Below are 18111 nucleotides of genomic sequence, written 5' to 3' on the forward strand. Positions count from 1 at the left end.
GCATCCAGTATGGTTTTCCGGCCTTGACCCTTACGCACAGAGATTGTTCCAGATTCTCTGAATCTTTGGATGATATTATGCACTGTAGATGATGATAACTTCAAACTCTTTGCAATTTTTCTCTGAGAAACTCCTTTCTGATATTGCTCCACAATTTTTCGCCGCAGCATTGGGGGAATTGGTGATCCTCTTGCCATCTTGACTTCTGAGAGACACTGCCACTCTGAGAGGCTCTTTTTATACCCAATCATGTTGCCAATTGACCTAATAAGTTGCAAATTGGTCCTCCAGCTGTTCCTTATATGTACATTTAACTTTTCCGGCCTCTTATTGCAACCTGTCCCAAATCTTTTGGAATGTGTAGCTCTCATGAAATCCAAAATGAGCCAATATTTGGCATGACATTTCAAAATGTCTCACTTTCAACATTTGATATGTTATCTATATTCTATTGTGAATAAAATATAAGTTTATAAAAACTTATGCTTATAAAACTTAAACTTTTTTATTTATTTTTTAAATGACCGATCGTTTCGCTAGATAAGACCCTTATTCATCATCTGGTATCGTTTAAAGCCCTTTGAAGCTGCACTGAAACTGTCATTTTGACCTTGAACCGTTTGGGTCCCATTGAAGTTCATTATATGGAGAAATGTTTTCATCAAAAACCTTAATTTCTTTTCGACTGAAGAAAGAAAGACATGGACATCTTGGATGACATGGGGGTGAGTAAATTATCAGCAAAAGTTTTTTTAAAAGTGAACTAATCCTTTAAAGAGAAAACAAACTAGTGCTGAGAATCATCTAGGCATTTTGGGTAAGATCTAAATCATTATAATGCCAATAATATTTTAAACTTCAGTTAGTTATAAAGTGTTTAATGAGTTTGATGATTCAAACCTTTCAGTCCCATTTAGTTATCATTATGCTTGTAGGTCCAGCATTGAGGGCTGAAGTTGGAAGCACCCTTCAGATGATGTTTTTGAACAAGGCTGACAGAATTTACAGCATCCAGCATCATGGACTCCACTACGACAAACCCTTTGAGGGTGTCTTTTATCAAGATGGTGAGACTTGTTTACACCATCTGGTTAACTTATGCCAATCAAAAGGTTTGTTCGGCCCAAGAGAGATAAATGTCTTTGAATGTACTGTAGGTATAAAACGGAAAGGATATCAGGTTCAGCCAGGTGAAACGTTCACCTACAGGTGGCAGTTGAGGGAGGGACCTTCTGAAAGTGACCCTCCCTGTATTTCCTACCTGTACTTCTCCTCCAGCAATCCAGTCAGAGACACCAACTCTGGTCTCATAGGCCCCCTGCTGGTTTGTAAGAACGATGCACTGGATTCCAAAGGTGCGCAGGTAAAATAAGATTGGGTGCTGGACTGGCCCATGACAAAGAGATTTTCTAAATCATTTGCATATTAAATCTCGTCTTGACCCATATGCACATCAGCCATAATTGTATTTTAAAATAATTACTTTTTATATGTAGATACACATGCATGATAGGATTTTTCTTACAGAAAGACGTCAATCTGGAGTTTTTTCTGCTGTTTACTGTGTTTGATGAAAATCTCAGCTGGTACTTGAATCAGAACATGGAAACATATGACACCAATGAATCAGAATTAGAGAATATGGAGTTTCAGGAGACCAATAAAATGCATGGTATTTACACACACACACACACACACACATGTTGGTTTTTGTGGTTTATGGGGACTCTCCATAGGCGTAATGGTTTTTATACTGAACAAACTGTGTGTGCTATTGCCCTACACCAACCCTACACCTAAACTTAGCCCTCACAAGAGACTTTGTGCATTTTTAGATTTTCAAAAAAACACCATTTAGTATGTTTTTTAAGCCTTTTGAATTACGGGGACATAGACAGTGTCCTCATAAACCACCTTCATATTGTAATACCTCTGTCATACCCATGTCATTATACAAATTTGTGTCCTCATAAACTACATAAACATGCACACAGACAGACACACACACACACACACACACACACACACATCTTAGTTCTGTCTGCCTGGGATATGCTTCACTTTCTGTCTGCCTTTCTGAACATCCTCAAAGTTCCGTCTCTGGTATACACCTCTGATCATGAACTTGACACATGCATGCTATGACTAATTTGTGATACTTTCTCTATAGTATTTTCCATCTTCTGTAAGTAGTTCTTAAAATCAAAGGCCCAACTAGTAAGGTGGCAATCTGTCTGGTTTTTTTACACAGTATAGTTTTGAAATAACATATCCGCCCACGAGCATAATCTTAAGCCGGACGCTCATCTTCCTTTTAAGATCGTCACTATTTAATACTTTATCCAATGATATCAAATGAATAAATTACTTAAAACATCAGCTTCAAATCAATACTATACACAGACAGATTACAAATTTAAGTATAGCAGACAGACAAAACAGACAAATGAAGCATATTTTTGGCTTAAAAATCAGAAGCCCAATTTAAAAAAAATCAGAAGCCCACTCAGAGTAATGGTGAAATATCAGCTGAAAGTTTAAAATCCATTCAAGATCTTTCTTGATTTTGTGTAATGTAGCTGTGAACGGTTTTAGGTATGGGAACCTGCCTGGCCTTGAGATGAATAAGGGGTCAAAGGTCAGATGGCACCTCATGGGACTTGGCACAGAGATGGACATGCATGGGATTTTCTTCCAAGGCAACACCTTCCAGAGACAGGGAACAAATCGTGATACGCTGGCCCTGTTCCCACACACTACAGTCACAGTGTCCATGCAACCAGTGGTCAGTATATCTACCTATCTACACACACACAAAAACACAATAAGCAATAGTGTGCTTTGCACCCTCTACATATTTCCTGTGATTGTAGGTGTATTTGAGGTGGGCTGTCTAGTCTCTGATCACTATGTTGGTGGGATGAGACAGCTGTATAGAGTGATGGGCTCAGAAGATGAGGACCTCTCAGTGTTAGAGTCTCAGATATTGAGTATTTCATCTGTGCTGAAGAGGTAGAGTGGGACTACTCAACTGATCGCACCTGGGAGCTGCAGAACTTCAACACGGCTGAGGACAACAGGTCAGTTTATATACAACAGCTTTTGCTGGTGTTGCAGTTTTTGAATGGGATTTGTAACCAGATTCTTGTCTCAGTCCTGGCTGTTTGTTTGTGGGGACGGGAAAGAACAGACTAGGCTCCAGATATAAGAAAGCAGTTTATCGAGAATACACTGATGCCACCTTCAGGACAAGGAAACTGAGACCGCCTCAAGAGGAACACTTGGAGATTTTAGGTGACTTAATAACTATTCAAATGTTTGTTTTGCCTAATAAATCAGGTTTTCCTCATTTGAATATGATAATCTATGTGTGTTTTATAGGACCTATAATCCAAGCTGAAGTAGGTCAGGTTTTGCTAATCACATTCATGAAAAAAGCCAGCTATCCTAACTCAATACAGGCACATGGAGTCAGGACTTCTTCTAAACCAGAGGCCGTCATGCCAGGCAGAGGAAGTTGAAACATCCACCATTTGCCTCCTTATCTCACCTGTTCTGCTACGTTTACCCATTACACAGATGACACATAATGTTCTTGTTGTGAATGCAAATTAAACTCTTTACTGCAGGAAATATGACTCGGTACCAGTGGATGATTCCAGTGAAATCCTGTCCAGGAGTATCTGACCCAAACTGCATTGCATTTGCCTACCGCTCAGCTGTGGACTTTGTTAAGGTAAAGCTCTTAATAACATAAATATAGTTTTAATTCCTTACTGAATGTCATATTATAATAATAGTTCTAATATTAAAATAATAGTTCTTTTTCTAATACTGTATAATGATGTTATTGTTGTTGATTTATTTATTTATTTAGCCTTCTTTATTGTGACAGTAATAATAATATCATAAACAATATTTATTTATGCATTATTGTATGTATTTTCAGCACATTAATAATCTGCAGGAGAGGTGTACTGGACCAGGACAGACAGAGAATGGATGTGGATAGAGAATTTGCTCTCCTCTTCATGGTGTTTGATGAGAATAAATCCTGGTACCTGGAGGAAAACATTCAGTCCTACTACAACAGCTCAGAACCTCTTCTGAGAGATGCTGAGTTTCAGAAAAGCAACAAGATGTGTGGTGAGAGCTCACAAGTAAATGCAACCCAACCCTAGTTAAGTATTTTGCTGTGATATGCTATAAAAAGTCAAATTATGACCACTAGGAGGCATTATTAGATAAATTATGGACTAAATAGGATTTACTATTTGTTTTGTACATCAGAGTATAAATGAAAAAAAGGACACTTGTAGAAACTACATTAGTGTAATTTTGTCTCAGAGTTTTATTTTATGCCACTATTGACAGAGATCAATGGGAAGCTCTATGCAAACCTTCATGGTCTAGAAATGGTGGAGGGACAAAGGGTGGTTTGGTACCTGTTTGTGATGGGCAATGAAGCAGACATTCACACCGTCCATTTTCAGACCTTCACCTACAAGGTGCACAATATGCAATCAGATTCAATAAAATAAAATGATTTTTCAATGAAATTACTAGTGTTTTCCGCAAGCAGTTTTCTAACACTAAACGCAAACATTATCATGACTCTTTTTCTCAGGCAGATGAGGCTCACCGTACTGATGTGTATGACCTGATCCCAGGAACATTTCAGACATTGGAGATGGTGGCAGAGATCAATGGAAAGTGGCTTCTGCACTGTCATGCTGCTAACCACATCCGTGCTGGAATGGAGACAACTTTTATTATCAAACCCCAATCAGGTGAGTTACAGTTTTATTGGCTTTGTCACCAAGGCTGCATTCATTTGATCAAAATACTGTAAAACAGTATTGTGAAATATTATTACAGCTTACAACAATAATTTTCAAGTTGAACATTTTTAAAAAATGTCATTTATTCTTCTGATGGCAAAGCTTGATTTTCATTACTTCAGTCTTCAGTGTCACACGATGCTTCAGAAATCATTCTAATATGCTGAATTGCTTAAGCATTTCTTATTATTGTCAATGTTGGAAAAATTATTTTGGGGGAACCATTATACGTTTTTTTCAGGATTCTTTGATGAATAGAAAGTTTAACAGAACAGTATTTGTTTGGAATAGAAAATTTCTGTAACTGTGTACTTAAATTTAATGTGCCTTTGCTGCATCCATTTATTAAGGAATAAAAATATGAAATAATTGTATTAACCCCAAACTTTTGAACGACAGTAAAAGAAAAAAAAAAAGCTGATTATTTGTACTTCTGAAATTACAATAAAGGCACCATTTTTATCATCAAGATAACGAATCAATATAAGAATAGAATAAATAAAGGGATAATATTTAGATTTTGTGAGAGTAATTTAAACATATTCTATAATTGAAGAAATATATAAATTAATATAAGTTGTTTTGAAAAATAAATCTTAAATAATTGATAGCTATGGGCATGTTTTTATGTATCAAAATGAAACAGCTACCAACATTCAAATGTGACACTTACTGCAAGACCACCTAGTGAGAGAAGAGGTCAGGACCTTTTCCTTGCACCTTCATTAAGATATGTTAATGAGCATTTGCCTTCAATTTTGTTTGAAGTTCTTGGGATAAAGATCTACCTTATTCTTACGGACGTTAAAGGGTAAAATCATGAATTTCACAAGGCGGCTTTAGACCAACGTGAGAAGGAACTAAAATCACAGAGGACGGCGTTAAAGTAAAAAACAAGTGAGCTGATTGGAGCTTATGTAACAGGGTGAGCAGTTGTTTTTGTTCCTCTTAGTTCGTTTGATGTGCTCGTTTTGAGCTCACAGCTTTGCGTTCTCAACTGAATGAAGTTCATCACGTAGGCTTTAAATAACTGGTGCCCAGTTGAGGATTATGATGTAAAGAAGTGAACCTTGCCAGTAAACATTTGACTTTAAAGTCCTCATGAAACTTCTTAGAATACTTGTCAACACCTGTGAATGGTTCCTAGTTTCTTATCAAACCTCTGCTTTTGTTTTGCAAAGATAATAGGTCTGAAGCTCCTGATTAAGCATGTGCCCATCACAGTGATAAAGTATTGATCACAAACTTGAAACAGGCATATCAGCTCACTATAGGAAAGAATACAAAACTCATTCAAATAAACAAGCTAACTGACACACATTGTTTCCTTGCCATCAATCATTGGTTTTATTCAGTGTATAATTACCACTATTTAGGAAAATAGATTGATTTTAATAACTTTTTAAAATAATATATCCTACTGTAAACAGTTTACAGACGGCATATTTAACATGATAAACGTTTGTGTGTGTGTATGTGTGTGTGTGTGTGTGTGTCAGCTATCAGTCAGTGTGTTATGACAGTGATAGATACCAGTTCTTGCTGATTAGGTTGATCAATAGGCTACAACACTGTTATACAATGATTTAATCGAAAACACAAGACTACTTGTAGAAAATGTGACGTTTAATAGTAGATATAGTAGATTGAAAGTAATACCCAGTCACTGCTTTGCGCCTGTCAGAGCAGTCTCTATTCTGGTAAATAACACGAGCGACGTGTTTCGAGATTTACACCCGGTATCTGCTGTGGCCAGGCCCGAGTGTGTACTGCTTGAAAACTGCAGAATAGTTTATGGCATGAACAAAACAATAAACCACATTCTGGCATGTAAAATGTAACCTAAGCATAAATCTCCCCTTTTATCGCTAGCTATGTGATAAAATCAGCAAGGTAACCATAATTTCCGCCAAGAAATCCAGACCAGCTTAACCTGGTTTTAGCTTGTGTGTAGCTATGGTCTGTCAGAATATGTTATTTATTCTTCAGTAGATGTGGTTGGAGAGTGAAACAGTATCGTGTGTTAAGTAACAAATAATTTTTCCGACACTTCGAGCTGTTTTTGTTGACTTCTGCCGATGACACAGTTTGCTAGTTTGTTGTTGCTGTTTTATCTGCATTTTGCAATTCAGCATATAGCCTATAGCCTACCTCTCGTCCGTGACTCCTCAGAAAAACAAGTTCATGAAACTTTTGATTTTATGTCAATTTGTCACCTGAATGGCTGTAATGTCTCTGAGATTGATTTATCTTCACTTCATCCACCTTCATAATTCAAGTTCTAATCTGCAGTTTAGGAAATAACTATAATCAATAAACTCGGTCGAAAATATTGATGTCAGTGTTGATGATAAAAGGACCTCCCGTTTAATGAGAAGACAAATCTAAAACTATATCCTGTACATATATCCTGTACAAAATCGAGCCCGCTTCTTCAAATGCTGATAAATATCAAGCTCACCTGTTGATGGCCCATGATTTTTCAGTGCAGCGGCATACTCGCAGCTGATTGGCTGACAGGTATACTCAGCCTCCCGATGCAGCCAATAGAAACGTTTCGATGCTTTCCCACATGAAACCGCTATAAATTCGTCAGCTGCCCTGAAAGAAATTCTCAGTAAGTGACGGTAACTGCAGGAGGCACAGAGAGAGGGGAAGAGGGAGAGCAAAGGCATCAAGGGGAAGACCACTCTGCAATAAAAAGGCTACAGAACTTGTTTGCCTGCCTCTTAAAGGTATGTTTTTTTTTATAACTATATACTATTTTAAACAAATGCTTGTGTATTATATGACCAGTTGGTTTGTTAAACACACACACACACACACACACACACACAAAACAAAACAAAGAACATTATTCTTTCACATACTGACAGTTTTTTTTAACATTAAAGTTACATTACAAGTGATAAGAATAATAAGGCATGTGTGTAGGATATAGGCTACAAATTCGACTTTCTTGTGTTATTTAACTTAAAAAGCTCTCTTTATGATATTTTGCATCTATGAAGTCTGTTGTAATGTGAATTTTAGTTTTGGGACCCCTCCCTGTCACTATTGTTACACTAGCCTATATTGCAAAAACAGGCTGAATGACTTTGAAAGAACCGACTCTGAAAGTGATATGCATAACAAAGAAGGGTCTTTGAAGTGGCTTTAGTGACTCGTTCACACATCTTACTAATTAAGAGTTCAAGAACAAAAAGAAAAAAAGTGCATGCTCAACAATTTTTAGGACTGTCTTTATTTTAGTTCTATCTACAGTATTTTTCTATATCATCACAAGCAGAAATGATTAACATTTCATTACATTCAAATGACTTCAACACACCTCTCTCTTCTTTATCCACAGATATTGAGGTCTGAATCCACCAGACACTGTCGACCACCCTTTTCCTCTTGTCTGTCTGCTATCCTACTCCTTGCAGCCATGGCACCCACTCTAGCCACCGCATTTGCCCGCCGCTGGTGGATGGCAGTAACAGCCATCATTGAAAATCTGCTCTTCTCTGCCGTTCTGCTGGGTTGGGGCTCCTTACTCATCATGCTGAAGTCTGAGGGTTTCTATTCATACCTCTGCACAGATCCAGGTATGAATCCTTCTGAACTATATATATATTTGTATATAATGTAACACCAAGAATTCAAGAAAAATAGCAAATTAGAAGAGCCTTTGAGGAACATTTAGGTTACATGGTGTGCAAGTCAAGCTTGTGATCTTACCTTTGAAAAAAATTTTAATTTAATGCATGATTGTGTTTTATTTTTTACTACGGATATTGGCAAATTCCATCCATTCCTTCATTCCAATCTGATCTTGAAACAAATACTGCATCTGATAGTACTTGAAAGACCCTACTTTTAAAATCACATGTGTATTGTACAGTAATGCATCATTGACAGTAGCGTTTTATGTGGTGTAACTGATTGCGCTCTGCAGCAAAACAATTCTGTGCTTATTTTCTCTAAGGAGGAGGAATGATGTCTTTCCTCAGGAGCCTCACAACCATAGACACTACCACAGACTTCCATTAAATCAGCTGGTAGTCACAGTAAAACACAAGAATGTTAAAGGGCTTTCCACAGGGATCTTGAGCTAATCTCGTGTATCTTTAAATTGAGAGGCTTACAGCCTGTCAGATGTAAATTAAGATGTTTTTCATCTCAGTTAGAACCTCAGAACTGCTGATTATCTCATTTTTAATTTATTTAACTGTCTTTGTTATTGATTAGCATCACATAAGAACATGTTTTGGTCTTATTGTGGCTGGTGATGCCCTTTTATCACTGTCCTGTTCTCTCTCGGGCACTTTGGGCTTGATTTAATAAAAGATGAGGACATTGAGACCTTTTTAACAACAAAAGCTGGTTTGAAATTCCCAGGCAGACAAGAAAAAGGGGGTAGAGGAGGGGAAGACGAGGAGAAAAAGAGTTTTTTTGTGAAGGAAATTGTAGGAGGCTTATCGTTTGGCTAGATCTAGGAAAACCACTTCTTCTGGGTGGAGTGGTGGGCATCTCACGTGTCTGTCTGTTTGCTTGGCATGGCATTTTTGCATTGGAAAGTGCTTATCGTTCCTTTTTGCTGCTGTCATAGTTCGTTTTTTGACATTACTCAGCTGATTTGACTGTCCTTTCGGTCAGTCACATTATTGTGATGTAATAAGACTGTCTCAGCGAAAACCGTCAGTGTTCAAGAGCATTCAGCAGGCTTCAAGTCCACAGATAAGTCTCAAAGGACAATATGATGAGACATTAGTCAGCATTCAAATTCTATAAAAATTCACATTTTAAATGATGCAAAGCATGTGAGGACTCTTGTGGTTTAATACACTAGATTTCCCATCATGCAATCACTGAAGTCGTCATGATAAGAGTTTCACGTTCAGGCTTTCTCAGAAATGAGGTTAGGGACGCTTTGTATTTTGTGTGTGTGTGTGTCTTATTCACTATCTGTTCTTTACATTTTATCAGATCTGGCCACCCAAGTAATGGCTGTGAATCAAAAGAACAACCCTTCCTTGTTTTCACTCCCACTTTTGCCCTGATCTGTTCCCAAATCTTCATATTAATATGTTAATATATTTACAGTTTCCTTTAGAAATGTGAATTTATTGTTAGTTCTTCACCATTTCAAAATTTTAAGATAATTTTAAGAATTTCAATTTCCATGTGACACTCAGAAAGGCATCACGTGGTAGTCGGCCCATCTGAAAATAGGTGAAGGATTAGTTAAAAAGCAATATTAATTACTTAATTGTTACAGTGAAGACAGTTTATTACAGTGAGGTTAAGTAATAAACCCCTCAAGGTTCAGTAGGTTCATGTATGCTCCTCTATCAACCCTTCTATCAAACGCACATACTCCCGACCTGTTTTTTTTAAATAATTTTTTTGCTGAGACCGGGTGACTGCTATCTCTCCGGGTGTGTCTTGCACATCAGTGTGGCCTACGCACCCTCTCTGGTGCACCTTTATTTAGGTTTACAGCAGGAACACTGTTCACACATCAGCACGGTTTAGGAAAGAAGACAGTGCAAGCCCTGCTAGTTTCCTAGCAGTCAAAATAAAACCCAACCCTTCATGTGTAGCACTAGAAAGTTCACGATGCCAAAGATGCCAAACACATCAGAACATTCTGCACTCAGTTCTAAAGCACACTTGGAGTTAGAAACCTTCTCTTTGTTGTGGAAGGAAGACACGTGTATCATCAGGATGACACTGGCACAGTGGATAATTACAGCGAAGTCACTGTTTCCACACCAATAATGGGTGGTATCTTGAGGTTTGAAAAGAAAGATTTTGGTCTAATTCACTCACTTCTTGAGAAAAGTATTATTTTTTAAGAAACATCATACTTTTATCACCCATCAGCTTTTAAGATGGAGAAACATCTAGATTAGTTTAAGGTCAGGTCTAATTATCTAGTTTATGTCTCCAGTCCAGTGAGACAGCAGCTGTTAATGGAGTGTCATCTGGTTCGGTATCAGCTTATATGTATGTGCGTGGTGAGATAATGTGGAACAGGACAGTACAATAGTCCAAAAGGACGATTATAAACATTGTTCCTGCAGCAGAACAAGATAAAAGAAGAGCAAATGTTCAGCTTTCTTCTTTCTATCATTCCCAGCCCTTATCTCAGGTTTTATTGAGACCACATAATGGTGATTCCTCATTCTACACATTTTACCTCTGGGTGAAGGTTGATCTCAGACACTTTGGAGAACTGCTGAGAAGACCAGCTTAAACCAGAATTCATTCCAGACTTGTTTATACTGGTTTATACCATGCTGTTCAGTAGTGAAACTTGGTTAGTCGTTTGGAAGTTCAAGTATTTTGTGCATTTTGACTGTATGGACACCATAGCTACAAGGGGTAGCTCACGACTTTCTTCTGTAGAACGCAAAGAAGATATTTTGAAGAATTGTCTCAGTTTCCATACATCAAAAGTCAATGTTGCTTGGACCCCAAAGTTCTGCAAATATCTCCTTTTATGTTTCACAGAAGAAAAAAAGTCATACAGGTTTGGAACGACATGAAGGTGAGCGAGTGATGACCTTCTCAGGTGTCCTTGTTTTTATGAAATGCTCAGACAATTCCAAACTCTTCCACTGACTGTTCCACCCATGGTGTGTTGACAAGGCCGTAGAGTGCATGTTTTAAAAAAAAAAAAACATTCAGGAACTTCAAAGAACTATCATGAGGTGTTGGAGTCCACACGTGTTGCATCTGCATGATTGGACAGCAACCGGAATTACAAGCAACTGATGCTTACGTAACAGTATAGGGCTCACAGCAGGGGTACTCGTGACAGGTTTTTACACCAACATCTGACTCTCTCACTCTTTATCAACATGATTAACAGAAATGGTCACCTGTTGAGTACTGCAATGCAAATGGGTGGGATATCAGGTCACATCGGTGTTCAAGCTGATTTTTGGAACATGGTAGCTGCTGCTGGTTACGGTTAACATGGGTCCTATTAGCTTAGTCTCTTACATCTCTCCTCTTCTCCTTCTTTCCCAAAGGAAACAGCTCAACGGCAAACTTCTCCTTACCAGCTGTGCCTTCATCACCGTCGAATGATGCAGATTATGAATATGACGAGTTTCAGCCTGCCCAGCGTGATGGCAGCGTGGAGGTGGTCCCTCTAAACCATCCGGAGGACAATCTGAGGATGAATGGCTGGCTTATCTGTAAAGAACAGGATGAGACGCTTAATCTGGCCTTCACCGTGGGCTCCTTCCTCCTCAGCGCCATCACACTGCCTCTTGGAATCGTCATGGACAAATACGGCCCACGCAAACTCCGCCTGCTTGGAAGGTAGCATGTGCTTAATTTTTCAGTGCCATTACTATACCAGTCACATGATGGATAAATTGTTAATGAAATGAAAAGTGTGGTAAGGTCAGATCACAATAAAGATGAATGACCAGAAAAGTGTTGAAAAGTACTTTCCATTGATAACTGACTTTTTCTTTTCCAGTGCCTGCTTTGCCCTCTCGTGCCTTATGATTGCTTATGGAGCCAGCAACCCAAATGGTAAGAACACCATATATGCAACTGAGTTCAAATTTAGTGAAACAGATACCAATAATATTCCATCATTTAACATCTGCTTGTTTTTCTAGATCTGTCCGTTTTGATCTTCATTGCTTTGACCTTTAATGGCTTTGGAGGAATGTGTATGACCTTCACTTCACTTACGGTGTGTGTTAGCTTATTCATGAACGTGCACTTATTTTTTTGTTCAGCTCTTTTCTGTGTTTGAACTTGCTTACTCCGAGTTGCCTGTAATATTTACATTGCTAATTAGCATAAAAATCGTAGGGGATAGGTCCCATATGATATTCAGATTAACCAATAAGGGTTTTTCAGTGGTTGATTCTTGAATTGTTACATTTGGTGCTCTTGATCCTGCTACATCCAGGCTAGTTAGACGTCTCTGTGTCTCTTTTTCCTCTCTCTTATTTAAGCGTCTCTCAAGCATGGTGCAGTAGATTAATCATTAGACTCATCTGTGAGTCTTACTTTTGTGTTTTTCCTGCTGACTCGCTCTTATTGCTACACTGGCACCATGCATTAACTCCTGATGATGTACTATCCAGTGTGCTGACCCAGTAAGAATAGCCTGCGGTTAACATGCACTCAGCATGATCTGAGGAACTATTTGACCATGAACTCACAAGAACACTCACACCCAGAGTCCAAAATTAACTTTTTGCCACATGTTTATGGCCAAGACTTAAGAAAATGAAAGACAGCACCTGTCTCAAAATGTGAAGATTGCATTGATGGCTTAATGCAAAGGTTTGTTCTTGTTTGTCATGTTGCATTTCCCCCTTGAAGGGTAAATGGGGTAGCAAAGTAACTTTACAATTGATTTGGAGAATACATTCAAACCAGTAGTGACAGGAATTCTTACAAAACACAACTCTTCCATCACAAACCTGCCTGATCACACACTTTCAGATGCATTACATAACATGCATTACATACATAACAGGACACTCGCTGTTGCTCATCCACTTGTTGTCACAGGAGCAAAGCATAACTGTGAGCAGGCTGCCCCAGTCTGTGCTCCAATTAGAGTCATAAAAGAGACTCCGCTTCTGCCAGTTCAGACTGGACGGATCATTCCTCAGTTTTTACTGCCCTAGTTATTCCTGTTTTATTGACAATAAGGAATAAAGAAGGAAGTGTGGATTAAGTGTTCAAAAATATTTCATGGTCACTGGTAGTGTTCTAGTTTTCTAATCATCTGTCAATTGTTCTTTCTCTCTTTTCTTTCTTTCACTTCTCCCAACCTCGTTCTCTGGCTCTAGTCAGTGCCTCTGAACTCAAACTGCTTTCACTGTTGATTTGCTGTGCTTTCGTCAGCCCATAATTGTTGGCTATCTCTCCTTGCCTGTTGCCATTTATAGAGAAAGACGGTGGATCAGTTGTCTTCATATCAATCCTCTGAATAGCCACAGTCTGAATAAGAATAGGATAAGAATATTAAATTTAAAATATAATTTTAAAAAGAACTTAAAAATAAATGTCATTTAATTTAAATAAAATAAATATTATTTTTCCTAATATATAATGATATAATTAAAATTAAAATTACTTTATTAATGTTTTTCTTTCTTGCCAGGATTGTTATGAAATATTAAAATAAACACTATTTAATTTTTTAAAAACTTTTTAAATGTAATTTTAATAAATATGTTTTTTTGCAAGGATTGTTATGAATTTATACATTTTAAATGAGTAAGCAATACATTAATAAACAAATGAGATTCATTAATTAACAATTAATTTAACCCAAAATGTTTCCATGTTTCCTTCCAGCTGCCCAACATGTTTGGCGACCTGCGTGCCACCTTCATTGCGCTCATGATTGGCTCGTACGCTTCCTCGGCTGTCACCTTTCCTGGGGTCAAGGTTTGTTAGATTAAAAAATTTGGTGAAAAACAAGATTATAATGCCACATTATGTTCTTAGATACTAACTGTTTATCTTTACAGGTGATTTATGACCTTGGTGTGACCTTCATCATGATTCTGGTGGTCTGGGCAGGCTGTGCAGGCCTCGTCTTCATCAACTGCTTCTTCAACTGGCCCTTGGAGCCTTTCCCTGGACCCGAAGATATGGACTACACGTATGTGAACACACATGCACAAAACTCATACGCATTAAACATCTGCAATATCTGAAACTCATTCTGTATGTGTTTTGTCTCTCCGTCTATCCAGCGTCAAGATCAAGTTCAGTTGGCTGGGATTTGACCATAAGATTACAGGAAAGCAGTTTTATAAGCAGGTGACGACAGTGGGCAAGCGTCTTAGCGTGGATAACACTCAGAAACAGAAAGAGCTTGCCAAAGAGGGCCAAAAACTCTGCCTGTCCACCATGGACCTGGAACTGCAGTGTGAGGCCAAGGAGGAAAGTAAGTGATGGTCTGACACAAGAAAAGGTCAGAAATGATGGTAATAAGACAGGTCAATAACTAATTTAGACTAACTCTGTTTTCCTTGTAGCTCAGTCATTCATGAAGAGCATTCTCAGCCCTCTATTCATGTTGAGTCTGGTAACCATGTGTGTAACTCAACTGCGTCTCATCTTCTACATGGGAGCCATGAACAACATCTTGGAGTCCCTCGGTGGAGGAGATCTTAACACTGGTGAATAAGCATGTTTAAATATGTCTGGAAAAAACAGGGAAAAAAGTATACATGTGTACATATTATATAAGTATATATTATCGTAATTAAATTGCTGTATTTCTTTATGGAAAAAAAATATAATTTTTTTTCCATAAAGAAATACAGCAATTTATTTACGATAATTCAGATTCATGGACATTATAATTGCCCTCTAAATGGCTTTTTTTAAACTATTTTTGCAGTTGAGAGAATGGAATTGGGTAAGAATCTCAGTAGCACAGTAGAAAGCAGTAGAGCGTGTCTTTCCTAAAGCTTGTTATTCTAGCATTTAACCTTCTCCTGTACTCACGTCAAGCATAACACATTCCCTGCCCACCTGTGCTCTGGGCCGTAACACATACACAAGTCTGTAGGGTGCCGTAAACTCAGCCATTAACCAGAGTAGTTATTAACTAACCTCAGACGTTACCTATTAGACAGTGTTATAATCTCTCTCTCTTGCTCTCTCTCAGTGAGCCTCTACACTTCCATTTTTGGCATGATGCAACTCTTGTGCTTGATGACGACCCCAGTCATTGGTCAGATTATGGACTGGAAGCTAAAAGAATGCGATGATGGAGAAAACGATGAAAAAGAGCCCAACAAGTAGGTTATGAAACACTTCCAAGTGATCTATGGATGCGAATGTGACCTAAATAATCATTTTTGAAGCTCGAAATACAAAAAAATCAGCTGTTTTAAATGTGTTTTTATTTGCTCTTTGTCTCCAGGGACGAGCCCCAGCCAAAACGCAGAGACAGACAAATTCAGAAAGTCACCAACGCCACACGGGCCTTCATCTTCACCAACATCCTCCTTGTCGGTTTTGGCATCACCTGCCTAATTCCTAACCTCCCTCTTCAGGTGTGTTATGTATGGAATTAATCCTGCAATATGATGAATATTACTGGTTATTATGTGCATGTATTTGCATAGTGCGCACAGTATACATATTGCAGCAATATTAAGAGTGGTCATGCTATTTTGTTTATGTGCAGAAGGCGGTTATTGCGAAATTTGGAATAGCATACTACTCTTAATATTTCATACATATGGAGTAGTATGCAAGTATACCATATAGTAGAATCAGTAAGATCAGTATGTACACACAGAAAAAAGAAGCAACAACCATTTGCTGTTGGTACTTTGAGTGTCTGCTTAGTTGTACAGCATCTCCCCCTAGTGGCCTAATTATGAAACTAGCATTTCACCTGCTAATTTTACCATAAGAAACAGCTGAACAAACAAGTTTTGAATGTTTGATTTTGTGATTTACCCTTGCCATCTTTCTCCAGATACTCTCGTTTGTCCTTCACACCATTGTCAGAGGCTTCACCCACTCCGCCATCGGTGGACTTTACGCCGCCGTGTGAGTTTATCAATATTATCTATAAAACATGATTAAATACCGCTTGTGATCATCACTTTTGTCAGTAATAACTGCATTTAAATCATATAATATGATAACAAATAATCTATTTGTGCATCTGCAGGTACCCATCATCTCAGTTCGGCAGTCTGACAGGAATGCAGTCATTGGTTAGCGCTGTGTTCGCTCTGCTGCAGCAGCCTTTGTTCATGGCCATGATGGGACCACTGAAGGGAGACCCACTCTGGGTATGACACACACAACAGAGAGCTTTAGTAATACTAAATGGATTAAATGCCCGTTAGGCATGTTTTGACATCCTCTTTATGTTTAATTTCTGGTGTAGGTGAATGTTGGTCTGCTGGCTGTCAGCATGCTGGGCTTCCTGTTACCACTCTACCTGCTGTACTTCAGGAAAACCCTGCACAAAAAGAGGAAGGAGAAAGAAAATAATGCTAAAATCTATCTCAAAATCAACGGAACTGACGTACCAGAGGCATTCGTATAAAGAAAGCAGATAAAGGGAAAAATAAAGGCATGAGAGAATCATCACAGCTACACAAACACAGAGACGATTAAATACCATCATGCCTCTTTCTTAGAGGTTTACTGAGTAACTCAATGGACGAAAAGAGGAATGAGAGAGACAGAAAGCAACGCTCTTCTTCGCCATTTTATTTTCATTTACACAGATATTTTATATTACGCATTTGCATGTGATAAAGTTTCAACCCTGACTGTTTCTCCATAAAAGCAGGGGCATTTCAGTATACAGCATGATTTTTTATATACACCGTTTAACACCCAAAACAACCCTATTCATTCAACTAAACTTCACAAGGGATTTCAATGTAAACCATTATTGCCCCAGTTTTCACTGTAATAGTTGTGGTGCAATGCAATTGTATTCACTAAAGACCACATTTTTCATTTATAATCCACAAAGGGCTTTTTACATTTTTCTATGAAATAATGTTGCAACTATGAAAAAGATCTGTGATCTCTTTTCATCACAGTTCCTTTATGAAAGCCACAATTTGTGCATTTCAGTTTGTATATATGTGTTTACACTACATGCGCATGAGATGCATAAATAAAAGAGGCTGAAATGCTTATGATCTGCGATGTGATGGCTGAAAGCTGAGCCGCAGATGTCAGGGCAACAACAGCACTTTTAACACATGTCCCATAAGCCCCCTTTCTGTCTTTCTTTCACTAACATTCTGTGATATTTCAGAGTGTGTTAAGAGTCATTTGTGTCACCGATCGTAAGATCAAGTTATAATGGACCTCTAAGTAAAATATTATATAGAAAGCACAACTTAACTCACAAATGTGCCTTTTGTGCGGTTTACAGTGAAGTTAGCGATGCTGATGATAGCTGATGGGAGGACTGGAGCCAAGGATACTGTGGAAATGTGTTGGTGTTGTGTGCAATGTATTTATTTCTTTAAAATCTAACGGACCATATGGACACTGCAGCCTTATTTGCAAAGGTTTTTATATTAACTTACATCTCAGTGTTTCAGCGGCAGTTTGTTTGTGTTTTTTTCAAAAACCTTTATGTATTGTTCTATATGGCATTACTGTTGAGGACTATATATATTCAATAAAATTTTTAATTATTGATCATTTTTGTCATGTATTATTTTACTGTGAAAACATTGAGTGTCTGTTACATTCATTGTAGGATTAAATATCTTTTTTAAAAGCA

General features: G+C 38.0%; 2 protein-coding genes across 2 annotated transcripts; both read left to right on the forward strand.

Moving 5' to 3' along the window:
- Nucleotides 1–925: 925 nt before the first annotated feature.
- On the forward strand, nt 926–8207 carry LOC306864429 (ferroxidase HEPHL1-like; the record flags this gene model as incomplete). Its single annotated transcript, XM_079408439.1, has 13 exons — nt 926–1067; nt 1158–1363; nt 1528–1672; nt 2580–2785; nt 2874–2884; nt 2976–3080; nt 3155–3294; nt 3382–3516; nt 3630–3642; nt 3950–4146; nt 4375–4508; nt 4628–4790; nt 8194–8207. 13 exons carry the CDS (start codon nt 926–928, stop codon nt 8205–8207), a joined length of 1611 nt encoding a protein of 536 aa, XP_079264565.1.
- On the forward strand, nt 7455–18028 carry LOC306863887 (large neutral amino acids transporter small subunit 4-like). Its single transcript, XM_079407469.1, has 14 exons — nt 7455–7576; nt 8194–8431; nt 11867–12161; nt 12325–12380; nt 12470–12546; nt 14175–14267; nt 14351–14484; nt 14579–14772; nt 14864–15007; nt 15502–15634; nt 15760–15892; nt 16324–16397; nt 16522–16645; nt 16744–18028. Exons 2-14 carry the CDS (start codon nt 8272–8274, stop codon nt 16903–16905), a joined length of 1779 nt encoding a protein of 592 aa, XP_079263595.1. The 5' UTR covers nt 7455–7576; nt 8194–8271; the 3' UTR covers nt 16906–18028.
- The last annotated feature ends 83 nt before the right edge of the window (nt 18029–18111 follow it).

Source organism: Barbus barbus (genome assembly GCF_936440315.1).
Source record: "Barbus barbus genome assembly, chromosome: 45".
NCBI classification, from domain to species: domain Eukaryota; kingdom Metazoa; phylum Chordata; class Actinopteri; order Cypriniformes; family Cyprinidae; genus Barbus; species Barbus barbus.